The sequence below is a fragment of the Primulina eburnea genome, chromosome 8 (genome assembly GCF_022965805.1).
Source record: "Primulina eburnea isolate SZY01 chromosome 8, ASM2296580v1, whole genome shotgun sequence".
NCBI lineage: Eukaryota > Viridiplantae > Streptophyta > Magnoliopsida > Lamiales > Gesneriaceae > Primulina > Primulina eburnea.
In genome coordinates, this window is record NC_133108.1 from 42199714 (window position 1) to 42223764 (window position 24051).

General features: G+C 34.1%; 4 protein-coding genes across 4 annotated transcripts; 2 read left to right on the forward strand and 2 right to left on the reverse strand.

Moving 5' to 3' along the window:
- Positions 1 to 3298: 3298 nt before the first annotated feature.
- LOC140839936 (pentatricopeptide repeat-containing protein At2g38420, mitochondrial) lies at positions 3299 to 4973 on the reverse strand. The gene has a single exon (XM_073206943.1). The coding sequence runs from the start codon at positions 4918 to 4920 to the stop codon at positions 3481 to 3483; it is 1440 nt and encodes a 479-aa protein (XP_073063044.1). The 5' UTR covers positions 4921 to 4973; the 3' UTR covers positions 3299 to 3480.
- A 2595-nt stretch (positions 4974 to 7568) lies between these two features.
- On the forward strand, positions 7569 to 12453 carry LOC140839937 (TOM1-like protein 6). Its single transcript, XM_073206944.1, has 9 exons — positions 7569 to 7885; positions 8440 to 8518; positions 8729 to 8827; positions 9419 to 9532; positions 9763 to 9923; positions 10051 to 10132; positions 10214 to 10299; positions 10433 to 10711; positions 11348 to 12453. Exons 1-9 carry the CDS (start codon positions 7749 to 7751, stop codon positions 12144 to 12146), a joined length of 1836 nt encoding a protein of 611 aa, XP_073063045.1. The 5' UTR covers positions 7569 to 7748; the 3' UTR covers positions 12147 to 12453.
- A 756-nt stretch (positions 12454 to 13209) lies between these two features.
- Positions 13210 to 16411, reverse strand: LOC140839938 (alanine--glyoxylate aminotransferase 2 homolog 2, mitochondrial-like). The gene is made up of 9 exons (XM_073206946.1): positions 16063 to 16411; positions 15011 to 15241; positions 14673 to 14843; positions 14410 to 14553; positions 14157 to 14336; positions 13842 to 14067; positions 13640 to 13753; positions 13472 to 13558; positions 13210 to 13388 (listed from the first exon to the last, which is right to left on the reverse strand). The coding sequence occupies exons 1-9, from the start codon at positions 16297 to 16299 to the stop codon at positions 13345 to 13347; spliced, it is 1434 nt and encodes a 477-aa protein (XP_073063047.1). The 5' UTR covers positions 16300 to 16411; the 3' UTR covers positions 13210 to 13344.
- A 4601-nt stretch (positions 16412 to 21012) lies between these two features.
- On the forward strand, positions 21013 to 22797 carry LOC140838024 (putative receptor protein kinase ZmPK1). Its single transcript, XM_073204110.1, has 2 exons — positions 21013 to 21603; positions 21681 to 22797. Exons 1-2 carry the CDS (start codon positions 21217 to 21219, stop codon positions 22638 to 22640), a joined length of 1347 nt encoding a protein of 448 aa, XP_073060211.1. The 5' UTR covers positions 21013 to 21216; the 3' UTR covers positions 22641 to 22797.
- Positions 22798 to 24051: the final 1254 nt, after the last annotated feature.

A 24051-nucleotide genomic window follows, 5' to 3' on the forward strand; every position in this document is an offset into this window, starting at 1 on the left:
TTGACAAAGTACACTGTTCCATACGCATGATCATTAATTCTTGTAATCTCTCCTGGATATCTGCACTTTATTTAATTAACTAATCCGGCCTTATAATTTAATGCAGGAACTACTTCTTGTGATTAATTAATTTTTTAATACTGCATTTAAAAATCTGCTTAGTTATTATACTTGAATTTTTTTGAAAAAAAAAATTATTATTAGTGTTAGATTATTTTTCTAAGTAGATGGATAGGACTATGACATTGGGGCCTGCCTCCATCTCCATTTATTGCCATTGGTTTGGAGTTTTGGTCTGTCTTAATCTCATTGAATATCTAAGAAAATATAGATTGTCGGTGATAAAATAATTAAGTTTCTTTGTATTTTATAATGCTGCATTATATTATATATCTGGATGCTTATGCAAACAGCTTGTAAATAAAAATTAACTATTATTTTGGCCATTAGTGAATGGTGGATATTAGAATTTGGATGAATCAAATATTTGGAGGAGCTTTAAAAAAAAGGGGTCCGGCATGCATAGAATATATTGGTGCCTATAATTAGTGCTTTGCAGTCTCATCTCCCACCGGATGTTAAGCCACAAAAGATGGGGAATGTTTTTTTGAAAAAAATGAATAGCACACATGAAAATTAATATTCATGCATTTATGTCACTTACATGTTATGCATTCTTAGTCATGCAATTTAGATTTGTTCAGTGGTGTAATAAGGCATAATTTTCGGTTAAATATAAAGAAAATTATTTGAAAGAAAGATAAAACTATAAATTGAACAAAAACCACCATACTTTAGTTCGATTTGGTTTTGGTTTGTGAATTGGTTTAGTTTGGCTTCAGCTTAAAAAATTTGTTCGTCATCAAAACCGAGCGAATCGACTCATGCACACCCCTATGTTTTGTTTCATTAGTTTTTAGTTTCAATGATCATGCTACCATTAAGTAATGATAAAACCACAATCTTACGGAAGTTTTGAATCTAGGAAATATTTTAAAGAAATTTCCAAAAAAAAGCTCAGTTGACAGTTGAAACATTAATTCCAATATTTGCTGTGCTCGAAAGTGGAAGTCCATTCACTTGTGCATATGCAACTGACCTAGTATCCTGCTGATGCACGACTGACGAACGGGTTTGCCCGTATTGAGCCTGCTGGCACTCATTCTCAGGCACCATTTCTTGGGTTTTAACTTTTATCCTTTTCCACTGTTGACCTTTTCACGTGAGTCCCTGGCGTCTTCCGATTGGGAAAATGAAATTTTTTATACTTTTAAATGTTTATCACCATGGGACCATTGTTAGCGAAAATGCTAATAACAAAATCGTAGAAATAAACTCGAAATAAGAGTGTTGTTTGTGCAATATGAACATCGTATAGAGAAAAACAATACTAAATTAAAGCCTGTAATAAGTATAATTTCCTTAAAACAAATTCGTCTTTTTCGGTATGTGCTTCGAGGTTTTAACCGGACGTCTGTTATAAGGATACAACGGGTAGACGCGTAGTGATTTGTGCAACATCGCTACGCTTGCGAACAAAATAGTACCTGAACTTTATCAGTGGAAAATGTAGGAGCGAGCAAGTGGATTTTTCGATTTGTTTTCTGGCCTTGGCACCATCCCCTATTTATTATATATGCTGAAGCTAGGCGATTTTTGCCTTGATCGGGCTGACATTTGTACGCACCCAGGTCGCGCTTATACGCTCGCACACAAGTCAAGCATTTTTCAGTTTAAATCGGGTCAGCGTATGTGAGAGAGCCTTTTGGCCAATCATTCTTACACTTTCATAAAATATAACAGAATATAAGCTCATCTATATCACATTATTTTTTCGATGAGGGACAAACCCACCATCCCTTGATTTCCATTCACACAGAAAGCCCATTAACACACAACCCAATATATATATATATGTGTGATATACATACATAATCCAACAACTATAAGAAAGACAAAAAGTTCTGGGAAATGTTTGGGAACTATTGAGACAGGTGATCATGCTAAATTTCCTAAAATTTTGACACCTTATCTGTCTGAGAATCACCCAAACTGGAATTCCTTGGCATGTATTATACTCATGTAAGAGTTTGATTTCAGATATTTTAATTGAGCTTGTCTCTGTGTCTTTTCCATAACCTCGACTTCATTAGTGTGAGCCACACAGGGAACTCGAAACGGTTAGTCGTTCTGATAGAAACTAAACTGGTTGTTTTCGACTCACGGGACCCCTTCTTCTCTCAATATTGTTTTCTTTTGGACCTATACTTTCTATAGGATCAATTTCATTTGTAATATTGGTCACACAATTTCGCGTGTATTATATATCGATAAATAGAAAGTTGCCGTTTATCCATTTTGGAAATCACATCTCCTCGACGTCCTGCTAGCACCAATGTTAGGATTAGTGCCTTTCTGCTACCCTTCCTCCACGCACTACCCCTTGACAGCTAATTCTGCTGTAGTTGATGATCAGTTTGGATAAAGGAATTTTACTGTTTTAACATTAACAAGGTCTGCGTCGTGACACGGCGCCTCTAGATATAATGAACTGGAAGAAAAACCGGTCCATCCAGAATCTTTTTAGCAGAAATCGGGATGATAGACGTTCAAAGAGTCAAACGTGTACATTTCTATCCCTTAATGTGGATGAGGCTCTTGGAAAAGAATAATCAAAATAATTTATACCCGAGAAACATATTGGAACTGTGAGTGTGACTGATTCAAATTATTAATTATGATAAGAAATTATATTTCATATTCTGTCAAATCTTGTCTGGTGGCAACTCAAACGTGCAGTGCTTGGATAATCCAAAGTAAACTTATCTGCTGAATTAAGTTGCTAGCAAAGTCGAAGATGGGTACCCGATAACAATTATTTTAAGCGAGGTTTGTTCTGTGGGAATCAAGATAATGTATTTTTTACTCGAAGGGACCCTGATTTTTGTTTTTCCAAACAAATAATTCTTAAGCAATCAGGATGGCACATCTAGCATCAAGCTAAAGCATGGAAGACGTGTAATTCCAGAGTTAAAAGGAATCAACAACATTAAACAAACCGATAACCGACCCGATTTGTGAAAAAATTTCGAACAAAGAAGGGCAAAGACAGATAATTGGCACTTTGCCACACTGCGTATGTTCAGATTCTTCTGCCACGGCATTCTTAAGGTCCAAACCACCGCCAAAAGTGAAATGCCAATAAAACAGAAAAGGATATTATCACATCTTGAAGACAAGTATATCTTCTACGAATGTATAACGTCATTGTAAGAAGGAATCAACAAAAATATACATGTTAGTATTTGAAAGGTTTCCAATACATTATTCTTTTATTTACACTTAATGACTGGCAATCCGCATTTCAGCTCCAAAATTTAAGAAATGCGTAAGGGGAGCTTTCGGATATGAACTTTCATTCCGAGATACCACAAATTTTCCAGCCAAAATCCGTATCACTAATGCCTGGGATTCTAGGAATCAACATCCCTTAAAACCAACTGCATTTAGAAGTTCTGTGGCATCAAAAAACAATCCCATTTTGATCAACCGACATATAATTCTATCCAATGAAGCTGGTGGAAGAACATAGTTATCATCCAACATTTCGTCTAACAAACAACAAGCTTCATTAATATCACCATTTCTAATCAAACCGTGGATCATAATCTCGTAAGATTCTGAATCAAGATTGACCCCTTTCTTTCTCATTCCTTTCATCATCTCCCTCACTCTGTCCAGCTCCCCGGTTTCGCATAATGCCTTCAAGACTGTAGTATATGTACTCAAATTAGGTGCACATCCCAACTCCCCCATTGAACCCAACATTTTAATTCCATCCTCTATCTTATTTTGCAGACATAAACAACTGATGAACAGATTGTAAGTATGGATATCAGGTATCAACCCTTTCAGAAGCAATTCATCAAACACTTTATCCGCCCTCAAGAAGTCCCTTTCAACTATCAATCCATAGAGTATCAAGTTGTAACACATGATATCAGGACGGATTCTGTTCGTTTTCATCTGTTTCAACACTCCCAAAGCATCAATACCCTTACCCCTTCTCACCAAAACCCTAATCAAATTAGAAAAATCAACCGTTCTTAGTTCAAACCCTAACATTTTCAAATCCTCCAAAAACCCCAAAACGTCACAAATGTCATTATCCATTTGCTTACACATTGTTGCAAGCATCAAAGAACAAATTTTTTTATCTGCAATATATCCGTACTCAACCATATATTTCGACAGCTCGAGAGCCTGACTAACCCTCCCTATTTTGCAAAGGGCTCTTATCAGAATCCTATAACTGGATTCCTCAATTCTAATATTCATAGCCTGAGTCTTTAACAAGATTTGAGGAACAATCTCAAGCCCCCTTTTTTCCCTACAAATAACCGATAGCAGAGCATTCAACGCCTCCACAGAAGGTTCACATCTAAATTTCGGTATCCTAAAGAAAAGCTCCACAGCCTCAGTCAACATGTTATTCTCTCCATAAAACTCGATCAAATCAATAATTACGCATTCGGGTGTTTCAAAGCTCGCAACTTTCTCAATGTGATCAAGAATCTGTGGGATTTGGTGACCAAACAAGCGGTGCTTTTGAGTCAAGAACTTGAACAGAAATCGGTAAGCTTTGGGAGAAGGTTCAATTTGGTAAGTGGAGAAGGACTGAAGGAGGGAAAAAAGAATACGGGTTTCACCATTTTTGATAGATTCTTTGAAGGACCGCATGGCTAATTGATGCGAAAAACTTTGGAGCCACTGTTGTTTGAATGGTTGGAGAGGACATTTTCTTCTCTTCCTCAAATAGTAGTTGTGCACAGACGAAGGCTTGCTCGAATAAGATGAAAACGATGATGTTGATATGAAGAACATAGAGACTCGCCTGCATTGCGCAGCATCCCTCCACATTTGCTCTGCTGACAGAATAGCACATCGAATGTTCGGTAAATGGTTATACCTTGAATGATAAAAGTCATAATTATTATACAAGACCAAGTATGAAGGTCTCACGATCTTAGAAAATATGACTCGTAAAACCGTCTCACACAAATTTTTGTCATTATATAATTAATATCATTTTTAAAATTTTTATAGTTAAATCATTTAAAAAAATTCTTATTACCTATGTTTAACAAAATAATTATAATAATGAATATATAATTTAAAAAAATAAAATAAATTGATCATTAAAATATAGTTACAAAAATATAATTTATTCAATAAAAAACATTGCTAAAAATATCATCTTTAGATACATATCCGACTAAAATTGACATTTTGTTTATCATAGTCCTTATGACGAGATAATAAAAGGATGCACAATTAGATGCATATGTTGTAAGAACGAAATTATCGTATTAATTTTTAAAACTAAACAAAAATTATCCTACTGAACTAATTGTCAAAAATCTTGTCAAATCATCTTTAACATTTTTAATTTTAATATGGTCATAATTTTTTGGTATAAAAAGATATTGGGCTAGTGTATCTGGTCGGGTCTCTTGTGAAAAGTTAAAAAGACAAAAACTGTTTTTAAAAATATTAAACCTTTTCGAAGCCCAACTTGTTGACCCGGATAGTTTTTCATTTTTCAATTTTTCTTTTTTGAAGATGAAGATCTGTTTTTTTTTTTTTTTTTGGTTTTTAATTTTAGGTCGTCTTATATATGAAATCCGAATTTCATCAATAATTTATTTAAAAATATTATGTTCAAATTATACATAAATATTGAATTGTAAACTCGAAAAATAAAAAAAAAATATTTTTCAAACGTCTCATACGACGCAACAATTCACAAAAGATTCTCACCCTTAATTCTTAAATAAACTTGGAATAAACCAGGATCCATGATATTCTTCTACTTCATATTATTGCTTTACCAAAAAGATGGACAAAAAAGAAAAAGATTCCTCAAAAATTAAAACACTATCAATGTTGAATGGTCTATTCTTAACTTATAGATGTAGGAAAAAGTACTATTGAGTTTAATTTTTTTCTTCAAAAAGATAGAAGAATATAATTAAAGAGTAGGTTTCTTGTGAGCCGGTCTTACGAATCTTTATCCGTGAGACGTGTCAAACTTATCGATATTCACAATAAAAAGTAATACTCTTAGTATAAAAAGTAATATTTTTTGATCCAAATAAGATATATCGTCTCACAAACTACGACCCGTGAGACCGTCTCACACAAGTTTTTGTCATAATTAAATATCATTTTAACACGATAGCATTATCTTTTTAATAGTAATAAAATAATAAAAATAGTATCGGCTTTTATAGGACATGAATGGCCAATTGAATTAAATTCAAGCCAATAATAATTAATGGCCATAATTATGAGTATACTTTTTCATCTCCACTTTCTTTTATGGCAAAAACTTGTGTGAGACGGTCTCACGGGTCATATTTGTGAGACGGATCTCTTATTTGGGTCACCCATGAAAAAGTATTATTTTTTATGCTAAGAGTATTACTTTTTGTTGTGAATATGGGTAGGGTTGACCCGTCTCACGGATTATGACCCGTGAGACGGTCTCACATAAGACTCACTCTTCTTTTATTTGCCTTTTGCAAGTTTGGAGCCATCTCAAAATATGGATATTGACTCATCCAAGAATATTAGTGGCGCACACGATAATCAATTCAAAGTTAAAAAAAAAAATCAAATTATTTAATGTATATACAACAATATCGGCCTTACTACTCGTAAAGATTGCAGTTGTATGATTTAAAATATTTAAATTATATATTAATTGTTATTATTGACGATAAGTGAGTTACATGTGAGATCGTCTCATGGATCTTCATCTGTGAGACGGGTCAACCCTACCGATATTCATAATAAAAAGTAATAATCTTAACATAAAAAATAATACATTTTCATTGATGATCAAAATACTAAATTTTCACCATGTCATAACGAAAATATATTCCAATATAACGTTGAAAAATCCGAGAAACAAAGAGATTGTTGAGACCTTAATTTTGGCACATTAATGGTATATGTCATTCTTTGACCATAGATTTTAGCATGTGAAATTTGAATCATCAACGTTAGACTGCCTACTTTGTTGGACCTATGAGGATGAGAGGAATCAGAGTCTAATTAAATAAGAGATTATGCAATAAGTATGTAAAATAACTTTTCATTTAATTTTTATGTGTAAATAAAATAATTCCAAAACACGAATATCCCCATCAATTAAATTGATCATCAATGAGATTTTTCTTTAATTAAATTTTTATGTGGTCCTTGGAAGTCATCCCGCAAATTATATCTTTTTTAAGAATTTTAAGCTTAAACACTCATTCACATACCTCAATGACAAAAAATTTTATGAGACGGTCTCACGGGTCGTATTGTTACAATTGACAGAAAAATGAAATTTAAATCTCACATGAAATGTGTAACATTGTTAAAAAAAGAAAAATGGACCACTGATATTGGTTATGATCAATCAAGAAAGAACTCATTAATTTTGTGGTCCTGTATAAAAAACTTGCCCGAAAGAAATAACAAATATAGTAAAGCAAAAATCTTTTTAAAATTTTTAATACGAACAGCATAAAGAAGAAAAAAGAATGAAACTTTCGTGTGTTTTCTTGGAACAAGTGTTTAAAAAAATATAAACTTTCAAGAGGTAACGAACCGCAAGGGTCAAACCCACAAAAATTCTTGGGTTTCCTGATTATTCTTCACGGGATTAAAGGAGCCGTTCGGGTGTAGGAGAAAAGATGATGTCATCCATGGCTTCAATCGCGTCATCTTCTTCAGCTACCGTTAGGGTTGAGAAAGCGACGAGCGAGTTCTTGATCGGACCTGATTGGACTATGAATATTGATATTTGTGATACCATCAATTCGAATCAGATGTATGTGTGTGTGTGTGTATATATATGCATGTGTGTGTATATTTTGTTATTTTTTACCTTTGCTTGTTTTCATGCAAAGTTGACTTCTTTTTGTATAATTTTTGTTGGATTTTTTCCTCCTGATTTTGTTGAAATCGGTGGAGTTTTACGGGTTTCGTTTGGATTTTGTGAATAAGTAGATTGGTTTTTTGCTGCTTCTTTTGATTGTTCATTTTTTGGTTCTATTGTCTTATATGCGAGCGATAAATGGATAAGGGTTGGTGTTTTTCTCTCTTTTTTTGCCCTTCTTTTTAATGTTGATTTTGGAATCTCAAATTGGGGATGTCAATCAAGCTTCTTGATAGTTTGAAGGGTAAGATTATCAAAATTCAAACTTTTCTATGTTGTCATAATGAAATAGGAAAAGGGGTGTGGTGTTGATGGTTATTTTAGTTTGGGTGATTGTAATATCTAATTGAAGTTCTATCTGTTTGTCCTTGTCTCTGTTTTTTCTTGATTGAAATTAACAGAGTAGTAACATTTTTCAAGGCTGATGATGTGTTTCACTTGGTTAGGCTGGCAAAAGATGTTGTGAAATCTGTGAAGAAAAGGTTGCAGCACAAGAATCCTAAAGTTCAGTTACTTGCTTTAACGGTACGTATGAGCTAAAGTAATTTTGTTCGCTAAAGTAATTTTGTTCGACGAATCTTGTAGATCACCAAACTTAATTTGTAACTAGAGCAAGATATAAGCTGAAGTAAATTTTTTTTAGAAAAAGTTGATTCACAAGAAAATTGTCTATTAACACCAGCTAACTCTATGTTTTTAATTCCCATTTTAATTGATAACTATATCTTTTTGTAGCTTCTGGAGACGATGGTCAAGAACTGTGGTGATTACGTTCATATGCAAATTGCAGAAAGAAATATACTGCAGGGGATGGTCAAGATTGTTAAGAAAAAGGCAAGCTTTCTTTTCTTTAAGTTTGTGGATATTGACATTGGTTATAGCACTTTCTTTCTTTTTTCCTAACTTAAGTTCATAATTAATTTTTACCTGATTAAGCGGCGAATGTTGCAGTGATGTTGCTATTGAATGATGTCCTATCCGATTCTAATGCCGGTCGTTCTTTGTTATATTTTAATTAGTTTCAGCTTCTATTGAATTGGAACACAGAAAGTTAACAAATGTAAAAGCTACTTACCAACTAGTATATGCTGCCGGTGAGACGGTCATCACTAGTTTCTAAAACTTATGAATTGGAGTCTTAACTCGGGTGGTTGTGACCCAGCACCGCATCAAAAAAATCAGTTTGTGTTGATTGTTGGATGAGTTTGTGTGTAGTAATTTCAATCTGCGTTGTATATTTGGTTGCCATTTTTAGTGAGTTTCCAATTCATCACTCATCTTTTATCTTCATTTGCTTAGAACTGTTTATTCGTTTTCCTCCATCTTGAGTTATTTTACACAAATTTACGGCCCTACATTAAATTACCTGCTCGGTTTCGTAATAGAGCCTACTCTAATAGGTTGTTTCTTGGATGATTTCTCCAGACAGATATGCATGTGAGGGATAAAATTTTAACCTTAATAGGCTCTTGGTACGAAGCATTTGGTGGATCTGGAGGAAGATATCCTCAATATTACATAGCTTACGAGGACTTGAGGGTAAATCTTCTTCTTTGGATTTCCTCGTGCTTGTCTGTATTGATGTCACCTGTATGTATATGCTTGCGGCCCTGTTTTATTTGTCACGTTAAGTTTATTTTATCACTCTGCTGAATCAAACTAGATGTATTTTTCTTCTTCGCTATTAGTTGCCTTTTGACGTAATAATAACTTTTGCTGGGCTCGTTGGATAGATTTTTAAGTGACTGCTGGATGTTATGATGTGGCAGCGTGCTGGTGTAGAATTTCCTAGTCGGCCACCAGATGCAGCTCCAATTTTTACTCCACCAGCCACACACCCAACATCAAGACTTCCTCAACCAGGTTATGGGATGCCAAGTAGTTCTTCAACACGACTAGATGAAGCAATGTCAGCTGAAGAAAATTTGAGGTTTTGACACAACACTGTTTGTAGCATGGTTATATACTTGGTTTTTTTTACCCAATTATTCTGACTCTTATCTCAACATCTTCAGCTTAATTCTAATATATCCACGCTCCAATTTTCATTTCTGTAGCTCATCTAGCATAAATTCCATGCGAGAAGTTTTGGCTCTCTTGATTGACATGCTGCAAGCTATTGATCCAAGTGATCGCACGGTATATAGAAATGTCAATTTTACCTCTCGGTCATAAGAACTTATCTCAAACTTAAAAAATAATGTTCATTTTTCCTTGTAGTCTGTTAAAGATGAAGTGATAGTTGACCTTGTCGAGCAATGCCGTGCCAATCAAAAGAAGTTGATGCAGATGTTATCAACAACAGGGTCTGTCATTCATATATTTATTTTGTTTTTATTCGTCTTTCTTGTTTTCTGTTGTCATCTTTGAGTTTTTCCCCTCTAATTTTACGCACTATAATTTTTTCTGTCCTGTAATCTGAATTTGTCACCATGACAGGGATGAAGAACTTCTTGGTCAGGGTCTTGAATTGAACGATAGTCTGCAGAGTTCACTCACAAAGCATGATGCAATAGCTTCCGGTTCCCCACTACGTGTTCAAGTGACAAATGTGCAGCCCGGGGCAGCAGAAAAACGTTACTCCAGTCTCCAACCTGCTGAAGTTGAGGTAGTCAAGGATACAGCAAATACTGCCCCTTCTGTACCAGTTGTTCCTGTTCATAAAGAGACTGAGGAAGAGGAGGAAGAGGAAGACGAGTTTGCTTTGCTAGCTCGAAGGTATAACTTTATTCGTAATTCCCCACACATTCTATCAAGTGGAAAAATCTAGCAGCTCACCTGTATATCACCATCATTTTGAAACTGTAATATAAATGTACAACCATTTTTTGGGTAATTTTGAATTGACCGGTAGATACTCGGTGTATTAGGCGAGTTGAGCTCAATTGAAACTAGTTCTTTTTTATCTTTTCTTTTTAACTCGCAGGCTCAAATTTTTCCTAGCTTAACTTTATCTTTTCATGAGCTTGCACGACTTTTTAATTAATCATTGAATATTTTTTTGTATTTTAATAATAAAAGCGACCGCAGTTGACTTTCACTCAAAGAAAACTATTTACTCCGCTAGTTTATAAAAGAGACCTAAGGTTGTTGTTAAAACCATCCACCAAACTTATCATCTACATGATAGTTTAGTATTGATTTAGCAACCATGAACCATCCACCTCAAAGTGCTAAATCAACACGAAACTATCATGTAGATGAAAGTTTGGTGGATGCTGTCGCAGTTTCCAACTCTTGGTTTATTTTTACAAGTTTCGTTGCATTCAAATATGCGCTCATGAAAATTAATCTGTAATTATGATTTATCTTCATTCATTAATTGGTAGTGAAGTATGTTTGGCATGCATGCAGACATTCAAAAACTCCCGTTACTGCTTCAAATAGCACGTCTGAGGTGAAAGTTGAAGATTTGACTCTTGTAAAGACGATGCAAGATGCTGCATCTCCAGAACCCCCTTTGAGCTCTTCCATAAGTAATGCTCTAGTTCCTACCACCACAACTGCTCCAGTACGAACCAAAGATCAAGATATTATAGACCTTCTGAGCATCACGTTATCAACTGAGCAACCTTCTCAGACTCCGACTTCTCCTGTGCATGGCACACCTCAGGGGCATATTCCGTCAGTTAGTCCAGGTGTTACATTTTCTTCCGAGGCTTATCCCGGTCACCCTGGTGTGGCCTTCAACAATTATGTAGCCCCATGGGCTCAGCCCCGAGCCCAACATGACACTCATCCTCATCCTGAGCAGCAGCCCCTTCAGCAACCACAATCTTCTCTTACGACACCTCAATATACCCAGTATGCCCCGACTGTGTATCCTCCTCCACCATGGGCCTCTACTCCTGGCTACTTCAGCAATCCAAATCCTGGGCCTAGACTGCCTAACACATATGAAACTCCAAGACCCACGTCATCAGCCATGCCTAGGCCTTTGCGACAAGAGTCAGGTAATGGAAATACGATTGGCAACTCCAGTCCGAGGTCTGTGGCTCCCAATGCAGGACAAAAACCATTTATTCCATCATACAGGTTGTTTGAAGATCTTAATGTATTTGGCTGTACGGATGGAGGATTTAAAGGAACAAGTCATTCATCACCAAGCTTATCAGGATCAAACAACCATAGCATGGTTAATGGAAGGAAGTGATTTGGGGATCCTAGTTGCATCATGTCATTTTGGTGTAAATGGTTTTTAGTGTGGAGTATGAGTGGTGTAGATATTTGATTTGATTTGATTTTATTTGATCTGATCTAGAGTCATTGCACTATAGTTGGAGCCAGCAGGGAAAGACAGGAGCTACTTGATGAAATAGATTAGCACTTAGGATGGTTGGTAGGTGCTATGATTTGGTAGTTTCTGGTTTCATTTCTTGAAATTTTAAGGATAGGTTTTTTCATTTCTTTTTATGTGTTGGAAACTATACTTTGGACAAATAATATCATTTGTTATCTCTCGTCGACGGTTTTTGTATTTTGTCATGAAATAATTCTTTATTAAAACCTACCTCTAAGTGGTAGCCATTAATGTTCAAAACAACTGATAATAAAACCAATGACATGCTAGATGATCGTTCCCTTTGAAACCGAGATTATGCTGCTTGTATTCAAGTAACAGTTTTTATATTGCCAATATTGTGAATAAGATTGACGATCAACAATATATAACATATCTTTTGCATGTAAGTAACTATATATTATAATTAATTTTAATGATATCATTAGAAGAATTATATTTAACGCACCATCACTGAAAAGATGTTGTGGAAATAATATAGTTCCGACATATTATCGGAAATAGAATTAAGAGGTTAGATTAAATAAAGTGGTTTATGTCTATTTAGTGGGTCTTTTTTTTTTGGGTATAAATAGACAAAAAAAAAAGAAAAGAAAAGACAAGTGGATATATTGGTTTGAATTAGAAGTTTTTGAATAAATACATGTATTTATCGTTTTTATTGTTTATGGCTCGGACATGTATATAACAAACAAGGAGTTATTTAGGGGGGGAGAAATAATTAGTTGTATGTTGTGTAACTTTTGCTATCACAATTCAATTAACGTATTTGTCATTCTATGATTTCAAAAGAATACGTGATCCACATGCATCACACGTATTACTTACTAAAAAATTATTGGTGTCTGTGAACCCGTTTTTGTGTTGTAAAATGCAGACCGTAATTATAAGAACGTATAAACGTGAAAAGTGAAAATAAAGGAAGAGATTAAAAGTCATTCATTAGGGACTAAAGTACAATGGATATTTGATCAATAGTCATATGTGAACAATTGATGACAAAGTCACCATTGAAAAAGCAAAGGATCCAGATGAACTTGATGGCATGTTCTCACAATTTGGTCATTGCAAGGTCCATTACATCCACAACAAAGTCTGTATCATGAACAAACAACAACTAAATTAGTAAAGTAAAAAGAAACAGCGTGCAAGTATTAGATAGAATTATTGCCATTTACCAGCATCATCCCTACTGAAGCAGAGTGGAGGTGTAATTCTGAAAACATTTCCATGGAAGCCTCCTTTGCCGATAAGTACTCCCATATCTTGACACTCAAATTTTATGTTATTACGGTTGGCATTTGTTGATGTTTCATTGTCTTAGAAAGGGACAAAAAACAAGGTACCTTTCATTTGGTCCATCACTTGAAGAATTTCGATGTTCGCAGGGGTTTTCAGTTGGCGATCCGTGACCAGTTCAACCCCAAGCATTAATCCTCTTCCTCTGACATCACCAATAACTATGCAACCAGGTATAAAATGTAAAAAGGGAATATATTAGGAGTTGTGAAAATTTGAATCTGTACGAGAAAAAGGAGGCAACTTTACTTTCATGTTTGGCTTTGAGAGAATTGAGGCGATCTTTTAGGTAAGAACCAACAACATGGGCGTTTTCTTGAAGGTTTTCTCTGTCTATGACTCTAAGAACAGCGAGTCCAGCTGCTGTACAGACGGGGTTTCCTCCGAAAGTGTTGAAGTAACTTCTTCGGGTCAAAACTTCAGCAACCTTAGGAGTAGTCACTACAGCTCCGAGGGGAACTCCGTTGCCTATCCCCTATAATCCAATAAGCAAGCAATATACATATTCTTTAGATGCGGCTTAAGGGATGTTCACTTGACAGAATTGAAGACATTCAAATCAACCTTAGCCATTGTAACTATATCAGGCACAACATCATGGGACTCAAATCCCCAGAAATGGCTTCCAGTGCGAGCAAATCCTGACTGAACCTCGTCTGCAATACAAATTCCCCCTGCCTTTCTTATGCTGTGGTATACAGCAGGCAAATAACCTGGAGCTAATTCAACAATCCCACCAACACCCTGTTGTACGGGAAAAAATAAAGTAAAAGAACGATATATTTTCCCTATTAAGAATGTTTAGGAGAGTAGCCACCTGTATTGCTTCAGATATAAAACCAGCTACATGACCAGAAGTTCCAAACTGGATTAAATCTTGAACATCTTTTGCGTATTTTTCACCGTCCGCACCCAATAAACCTCTGTAGGGGTCTGGATTCACAGCATGGTGAACTCCACTCTGTTGATTGAAACATACTATCAATAAATCTTTTTGAAATACAGTTAAAATTTTACATGCTTCGTCTGAATTATTCCAAAACAAGTTCCAATAATCAATATGATACAACTAGCTTGTACCTGGACAACATTGAATTTCCAATTACATTGTGCAGTGGCTCCCATGGTCCCCGCCGCGTTTCCATGGTACGCGTTTCTGAGGGATATGATATCATGGCAACCAGCGTATAATCGAGCCATCATCATCGCTAGTTCATTCGCCTCCGTCCCAGAGTTAGTAAAGAAAACAACCTACACCATCAATCCCAGTACATTAAGAACATCCCTTCTTCACATATCACAGTTTTCTGATTATGATTTTTTGGTCTTAAGCCGTGACAGAAGATAGAGGTGGCTAATGAAACACAAGCCACCAGATGCATCGGCTGCTCTAGCAAAAGACAAAGTATGATATATACCTTGAGATCTCCAGGGAGCTTGGAAGCCAGTGCTTCGGCAAAATCGGCAATTGCATGATTTAGATACAGAATAGTTGAGTGTTGCAAACTTTTGGTTTGATCGATAACAGCTTTAACCACATCAGGGTGACAATGGCCACAACACACTGTCGCAATACCACCGAAAGCGTCGACATATCTACGGCCATTCTCATCAAATAAGTATTGCATCTTGCCGTGCACTATGTTGACCTGTGTAAAGCAATTCACCCCTCAACACTTTGGCGCTCGTCTCAACAGTGACTTATCAATTCAATCATTATCAGCCATGATCCCATTCATGTAATTATCAAACACACCTTGTAAATCTCATTCAAACACTATCTATATCTATATACTAAGCAACAACACCTCATAATAACAGATATATATTGGTATGTCATTCTGTAAAACTAAGTACTTAATCATCCTTATCACTTCTACTAACATCAAAAGCAAAAGAAGAAATCCATATATGTGGCTAAGATCTTATCCAAGTGGTCTCCTGTGAGCAATCTTCCCTCTTTCAAACTAGAAAAATTTGCAATTTTGTATACAGTTTATCTTGTGCACCTATATATAGCTGGTAGCTAGAGCTTACAATCTTTTTATATACTAACTTAACCAAGAATATTAGTCTTTTGTTACTTTATTTTATCAAACTCCATAAACTTCAAGGAAAAATTGCATGTTGCTTTCACAAAGTCATGAATATCATATAAACATGCCTAGAATGCACAAAGATTTAAAACAATTATGGGCCAAATAAATATTAGGCTGGATTAATTTTCAATAAAATAATTGAGTACAAGTAAAATTTTATCTTGTTAAGAGTTAACGTCAACCGGCACTCGACTTTGATGATTATAGGAGAGGTTAAATCTAGATCACAAATGAAACCGAAAAAAAAAACATTTCTTAACAATTTTCAAAAATGGCACGGTCTTCCAATAAAATGCCTGGATGATTTTATCCAGCAATGATCTTTTTTTTTTTTTTTCTTTTTACGATTTTAAACATGTAAAACAACTCACGGGTTTTTTGTACAAGTGAAACATCGAAGGGCTAAGAAATTCTCTCCGCTTCTTCAAAATCTCGTCGGCGGCGGGGCCGGTGTAACTTGGCGGAGTGTATTCGTAGGGTGGCATCTTAGGAGTTATGTCCGCGTCGTTCGCCACAACACATGCATCAGCAGCTTGAGTCAGCCAACGTCGGCAGGTTTTGAACTTTCTCGGTTCCCATAATGTCCTCCTCATCGCAAGACTCCTCATATTCCTTATACGCAGTACCTCGTGTGTGTGTGTGTGTGTAATAAAATTGTTTAAAGATCGGCGAAGATGGAAGAACGCATCAGCAAAGAGAAACTGGAACACAGCTTTAACTTTATACATGGGGTATATATATATAGGTAAATACTACAATTTCGGCTCTCGTATAATTTTTTTTTTTTTTATGGTGAAATTAGTAACAATAAATAATTACATTTTCATATTTCCTACCCTTTGGTCTTCGGATGCGGCAATATATTTTTTATTCTGAATATTAGTATGCGAATAATTTTTTAGTGATTAAATAGATGTATGGAAAATCGACATGAAGAGATGAAGAAAGAGATGCGAGAGAAAAATAAGTTATGGTTTCTTTTGTAGATGGTCGCTCGTCACCTCGATTTTTAAAAAATCGACGACTGAGCTATATTGGAAAAATCGACATATGACAAACAGTCTAGTTGTTCGATTTTTTTTTAAAAAATATTAATAATTTTTTTTTAAAAAAAATTAGTCAAACAAATTTATGGATATTTTGTTGAAATATACGAACATAAATATTTTATACATGGTTGAAAAATAATAATGAAAAGTTGAAACATCTATTACTAATTTTTATATTATAAAATATTTTATAATATTTTCATTATTAATTAATATATTAAAAAAAAACCAACTAGGGACCGTCTACGCAGCCGTTTAGGCACCTATAAACTAGGCGGTGGATAATCTTCTATCCCTATCGTTTTTTAGAACATGTATCTAGATTTATGATTTTGCTAGGATCAAACGTTTACCACTAGGCCAAAAGTTATAGGTATTAGCCAAGACGCAACTTATTTCCTTATAATTGTTGCAGCGCAGAGTGCACCTACTTGGATGTTAATGGGCCGGGCTGTTAGACCCACGAGTCCGAGGAGGTGCATATCTATCTGTTGGTGCTGTCTCATATCCCTTAAAGATCAGTCTTATCCTTTCTCAATCGTCGGTCTTGTCCCTAGCAGAGACAACATTACTTGTTAAAGTCTAATCTTACTCTTTACAACTCACTTAACCAACCAGATCAAGCAGCACAACATCAGTAACTTGATGTATGAGAACTTCTCAGAAAGTCACTCATCCTAATATTGCTTGATTTAGGATTTAAATCTTATCGTTGTTATAGACCATTTGAAATTATATGATTTTAAATATATATTTTTGATTTGAAAAATCATTAATCAATGATGTATATAATAATAAAATTACGTGCTAATAAAAACTAGTAGACTCGTAGCTTAATATATAGTAAACATAGATGGTTATCGTTTACATCTTCGCTTCTACATTCTACTTATTTTGATAATTTCGAATGTCTAGATTAAAATAGTTATTTTTGTAGAGCAAATTAATAGTGCTGAGGTGACTCTAGTCATGAAATTAATCATAATTCCTTCGAAATCTTATAAATATTCGAAGACAAATGCTTTGGAATTGCAATTTTGTATGGAAAAGCAGCGTAAATATTATATTGTTCTTTGATATGTTAGGCATAAATATAATGATTAAATATTGTGAGTATTTCCTTTTTGCTAAATATATTATATTTTGTTTCTTTAAATAATTACTAAGTTACAATATCTTATACATACTTTTTATATGGACAAAGATTTTTTTTCCTTTCATTATCATTATTTTTAACTGCGACGAGATGTGGTCAATAAATGAAATTATTTTACAATTTCAATATAAATTTATATTTTTCACTTTGACATATTAATTTATTCCAACTTTTTAGTAAATTAAATATTTAAATAATTTTTCCTTTAAATTATTATTTAGTAATATCAATTTTAATCATATGTTTACGCACAGATAGATATTAATTAATTGTTCCAGATTAACAATATACATAATATAATCTGAATTCTGTAAAAAAAAAATTATTGGAAAAAATGTTCATGAATTAGTATTAATCAAATAAATTTTACCATATAAAAAAATACCAATAAATTAAATGGTTTCATTGTTTGTAATATAGATTTCATTAAGTATATATTAACGTAATAACGATTGTTTTTTTTTTTTTACAAGAAAACGTTTATATTATTGTCATATATTTAATTAATTTAATTTACAATTTAACTATATATTTCTAATTATTTAAAAATAATTGTTTTGATTAAAATAATTTTTTTTAAAATTAAGATAACATTTAAAACTAGGTGAATTCAATTTGGTTGAGTCACGCTCTTTGGCTAGGAGATATGCACGATTCTTACATTTTCCCTTGGAACATACGTACGTAATTCCATTTGTTTATGCAAACTTTATAAACTAATAATAACAGAACGTAGTTGATATTACCAAAGAAACCTTAAATTCGAGATTAAAGTTTTGATTGATTGTGATTAATAAACCAATTAATCAAATCATAGTTAAAGCCAAAAGGTTAATAATTACTAGTCTTTTTCAATGAATATGGCCTGATTTATTAACCATTTGCATCGGGCGTGATCTCCCCAAAGCAAGTGAACCTAGCTTGTTTATGTCGTTTAATACACTATATGAATAAAAAAATCTTGATATTTAAATGGAAAATATAAAGATATTATTTTTTATGCTAAGAGTATTACTTTTTATAGTGTATATTGGTAGAGTTGACCCGTCTCACACATAAAGATTCGTGAGATTGTCTCACAAGAGATCTACTCCCAAATCATACATGAAAATGCCTGCTTCCATCCCTTTTTAAAAAAAAATATTTGGGTACATTTAGAAGAGCCAAAGTCGGAATAATTATATATGGAGGTAAAATGATGCCACCTAGTGGGATGGAATCAATCCAACCAATCAAATAATAATAATAATAATAATAATAATTAAAAAAAAGTGGTCTCTCTGATGTTGGATTAAGTAGCCAAACAAAGAGAGGCAGATTGAATATTAGCAAAGTGGAAATCCAATCTGATTAGATTGAACTGCTGTCCACCTAACCACAAGACTCTATAATACATTATCTTGAGTACTAAACTAGACTTAGTGACGACGGTGAAACGATTGTACGTGATATTTTATTCTATATTTGAATTAGTGGGTGTTTATAAGTGTTGTAATGTCGAAGACTTAGTATGAATCTGGTCTTAGTCCAATAAGTTGACTTATTTAAAATGGACAACAAGATCTTAGATATGTAAGCCCGAGTCGATAAAAATACTAGCTGGTTGGGCTAGCCCATTGAATTTACAGGGAAGGAATAAGATGATCAATGACATAACTCAACAAATATGCTATATGCACATCAAGTTGATAATCTCCAGTTGAATATAATTTAATGCTAGGAATGAAAAAAATAATAATTTAAGACGAAATTAACAACAATAACAATTTATAATAAAATTACCAAAACTAACAAAATTTTGGTCAAGCCGAAATGGAAAATAGAGCCGATTTAATTCGAAAATTTCGATCTAGTTAAATTAAATATCTAATTTTCTTTCTTAAAGAAATCTTCAAACTATAGTCTTTTTAGCTACTTTTATAAAATATCGGTCAAATCGAATAAACGGGCTTTCTAATTTAAATAATTTTATACCCATTTTCACTAGAATTATAAATAAAATTATGATGATTTTAATTTTTTCTGAAAATCAAACTAATTGAAACCTACCAAGTTATTCCATAATAAACAAACCAATTGTTTGGTCCACTTATTACATGACCTCATTTCACACACAACGAGTACGTGAGACAAGCATGATTGCGGTCCACGTGGCCATCTGATTTCATGACCTCCACAAAGAATATATATATATATATATATATATATATATATATATATATATATATATATATATATATATATATATATATATATATATATATATATATATATATATATATATATATATATATATATATATATATATATATATCCAATAGATGAGTGACACCTCATAGGTACTCATAAAGATGTGCACGGTAGGTGTGCAGGATATCAAAACTATATATATATATATATATATATATATATATATATGTGAGACGTGTCAATCCTACCGTTATCACAATAAAAAGTAATACTTTTAGCATAAAAAGTAATATTTTTTAATTGATGACCCAAATAAAAACTTGTCTCACAAATATGACCCGTGAGATTTCTCACACAAGTTTTTGTTTTATATAAATGTGTATGATAGTTGTGTTTATAAATGTGAGACTTTCTCACAAAAGTTTTTGTTTATATATATATATATATATATTATATATTTGGGACCATATGGTTTCCATTACGATTTAACGACATTTGCTGCTTTTTCAACTTTTAGGAAACCCACTCATTTTCAAGTGGCATCCCATTTAGAGCCCCCCCCTTTCACGCCGGCCGCCTCCCATAATGCCGATCTGGCCTCTAGGGTGGGTAAACATTTTCCACTAATACAGTCACAACAAGTCACTCTCCTATGCATTCAAACTGATGGGATGGGTATACAACGTGTAAACGAAATAAGCTCGTTCTCAAATATTCGATTTGAATTTGAAATTATCGAATTCAAACATATTTGAACCTTTTTTAGAGCTATGCTTCGAGCCTAAATTATTTTGTGTTTATGGTCGGGAGCTTGAATCTTCTATTAACATAATAACTATATATTCGAACAATAATTTGAATATCTCGTAAAAATTCAAACTTTGAGTTCCATACGTTTCTGATGGAGCATAAATGGGTTAATATCATATAAGCCAGGCCAGAACAAGCATGATGAGTATTGATGAACCTTTGTTGCTCAAAACTTTAAAAAAGAACCATTAATGAAAGTTCCGATGTCTTTAGGAACATATTGTACAACTTATTCCATGGAATAGAATCCCAGAATAAACCATATCTCATTGCCTAACCACTGATTGAGTGCCAGAGGAGATAAAAGTATTGAACTTGCAATGAAATTTTATTTTCTTTTTGTACTCCAACTACAATTTCTAGCACGGACTATTTCTGATTCAGAAATTCAAATTGGGAACCAGGTGACACTGGCCATTCCCACTGAATACACAAAGGGATTCACAGGAAGAGCTTTTCTAATTGAAACAGAGCAAATGCCACCCAAGTTCCGAGCAGCCATCAATGTGGAAGCTGTCGATGAAAAGTACTCATGTTCGCTCGACGTCTTTCTTGCGGATGTCAGAGTTTGGAGCTCAGGCCATTTATCGAGATTCTATACCACGGAAAAATGCGTGCTTGAGCTCACGAAAGATGGAGACTTGAGATTGAAGGGTCAGAAGGAAAGAGTTGGATGGAGGAGTGGAACTTCGGGACAAGGAGTCGAGGTAACTTGAAGAAGTTTTACTTGGTATTCTACCTTGATTTCTCCAAGTATCTGATTCTGAATTTTATGCTATTTCAGAGACTATACTTGCTAAGAACTGGAAATCTTGTTCTGGTGGATGCTGGAAACTTCATAAAATGGCAGACTTTCAATTTTCCTACTGATATTATGTTGTGGGGGCAGAGACTAAGTTCGGAGACTCGATTGACTTCATTTCCCAGAAACTCAACTCAGTTTTATTCATTTGAAATTCAATACAACAAGATTGCATTGTACATAAATTTTGATAAGTGGAAGTATTCTTACTGGGAACTCAGGCCTCCCGGTGAGCAAAACATCACTCATTTGCAGCTGACATCAAATGGGCTGGTGATATTCGGTGGGAGACAAAAAATAGGACGCATTGCATCTACAAGTCCCGAGCCTCCAAGATTTTTAGCATTGGGAGGCAGCACTGGTAATCTAGGAATATACTATTACTCAAGTGAAAAGGGGAAGTTCGAGGCTTCATTTCAAGCAATTAACTCAACTTGTGATCTTCCTTTGGCATGCAAACCTTACAGTATTTGCACTTCATCTGGTTCGTGCTCGCGCATCAACATTCAAGAAAGTTTGGATGATTTGTGTGGCAGGAGGGGAACGGAGATGATGGAGTTACAAGGTGTGGCAAGTGTACTGAATGGTGGTGTTTACCAAGCTAATGTGACTAAAGAAGAATGTTCAAATTTGTGCTTGGACGATTGTACTTGTTCTGCAACACAATATGCAATAGCCGATGACGATTCGCGTAGGGGACAATGCTCCTTATATAGAATGGCTAGGGGGATCAAGAAAATCGAGAACAGAAGGAGAGTCATCTATATGGTGAAGGTGGGTGCAGGAACAAGAGATGGGCATGGCAAGAATTCTAGATTGAAGAAATGGATGGTAATATTGATAGTAGTGGTTGATGGATTCATTCTTTTTGTTGTATTGGGAGGACTTGGATACTGCGTCCTTCGGAAGAGGCGCAAGGCTTCCCGCCAAGCTAATAACTAGTCGATCATCCATTTGAACTTCAGAAACGTCAAGTTTTGATGCTGATTTGAGCTTAGTCTTTGGAAAATGTTTCATATTCATTTCTTTTTTTATGTGGATGAATATAAAATTATATGTTTATGTTTATTTTGTGATGAATTTGAGGAGCTGAGAAAGTCCTGAATTTTTTTTTTGTGGTAGTTTATTATTATTATATATATATATATATGTGTGTGTGTGTGTGTGTGCATCATTATTTGCGAATGAACTGTGGGGCATTTTTAAGAGATTTTTTATAGAAACAAAAAGTAAAACAAAATGATAGATTATTCGTGGAGTAGTTAAAAAGATAGAATTAAAGTAATGATTATTATTAGAAGATATAAAAAGGGAAAGCGAGTCTTTCGAGAAGATAATAATTAGAGGACGATTTTTTGGAAAAAAAAATTAATGGCTATGAGAATTTTTATGCAAATTAAGGGCTGAATTTTCTAAATATGTACCTAACATATAAACAAACTAACCAAAATATCCATATATTTTTATAAATAAAAGTGTGAATAAAAAACAATATCCGCAATAGATATATATTTTCAAGTACAAAATTGTTCTTCCAAATATGTGCATAAGAGCACCCACAATGGGGCGTTAAATGGGTGTTATAACACTCATTTAACACCCCTCTCTAATGTGAGTGGGCGTTATAACGCCCACTCACAGGAGAGAAGGCATGGGGCGTTCATCTGTATGAACGCCGATGAACGCCCCATGTGGCAGTTTATTTTTTTAAAAAAATTCCACACTTAGCGACGGTTTTATAAAATCCGTCGCTACGACGGATTTATAGAAACCGTCGTCGATCTACTGACACGCGGGCCCCACGTGTTTTGAATTATCTAAAAAAAAATGGACATTTAGCGACGGGTTTTTTTAAATCGTCGCTAAATCGTCGCTTTTTGCGACGGATTTTAAATAACCGTCGCTAAACGTTGTTACATATATAAAAACAACTTATTATTAATATAAAATAATAATAATTTTAATTTCTTAAAAAATTTGAAATTGAATTTATTTAATGTAAAATAAGAGTGAGATGAATGAGTGGACAGCGGCACCTACAAATAATGAATGTGAATGTTAAAATGAATGAGGGAGAATAGATGTGTTAATGTAATGTGTATGTAGCATGTGGACCCCACGATTTTTGATGAGGTGGTGGATGTTATAACACCCACCAATGCGGATGCCCTAACACATAAACAAAATTACCAAAATATCAATATCATGTCTTTATGCTTTTTCCACATAAAAGTGTGGATGAAAGGCTGGTTTTGTTAATTTATTATGGGAAAACATTATTCTCTATTTATATTTTTTTATGTACTAGGGAAAAAAATGTGCGTTGCACGTTAAAAAGTTGTTTTGGTAAAAT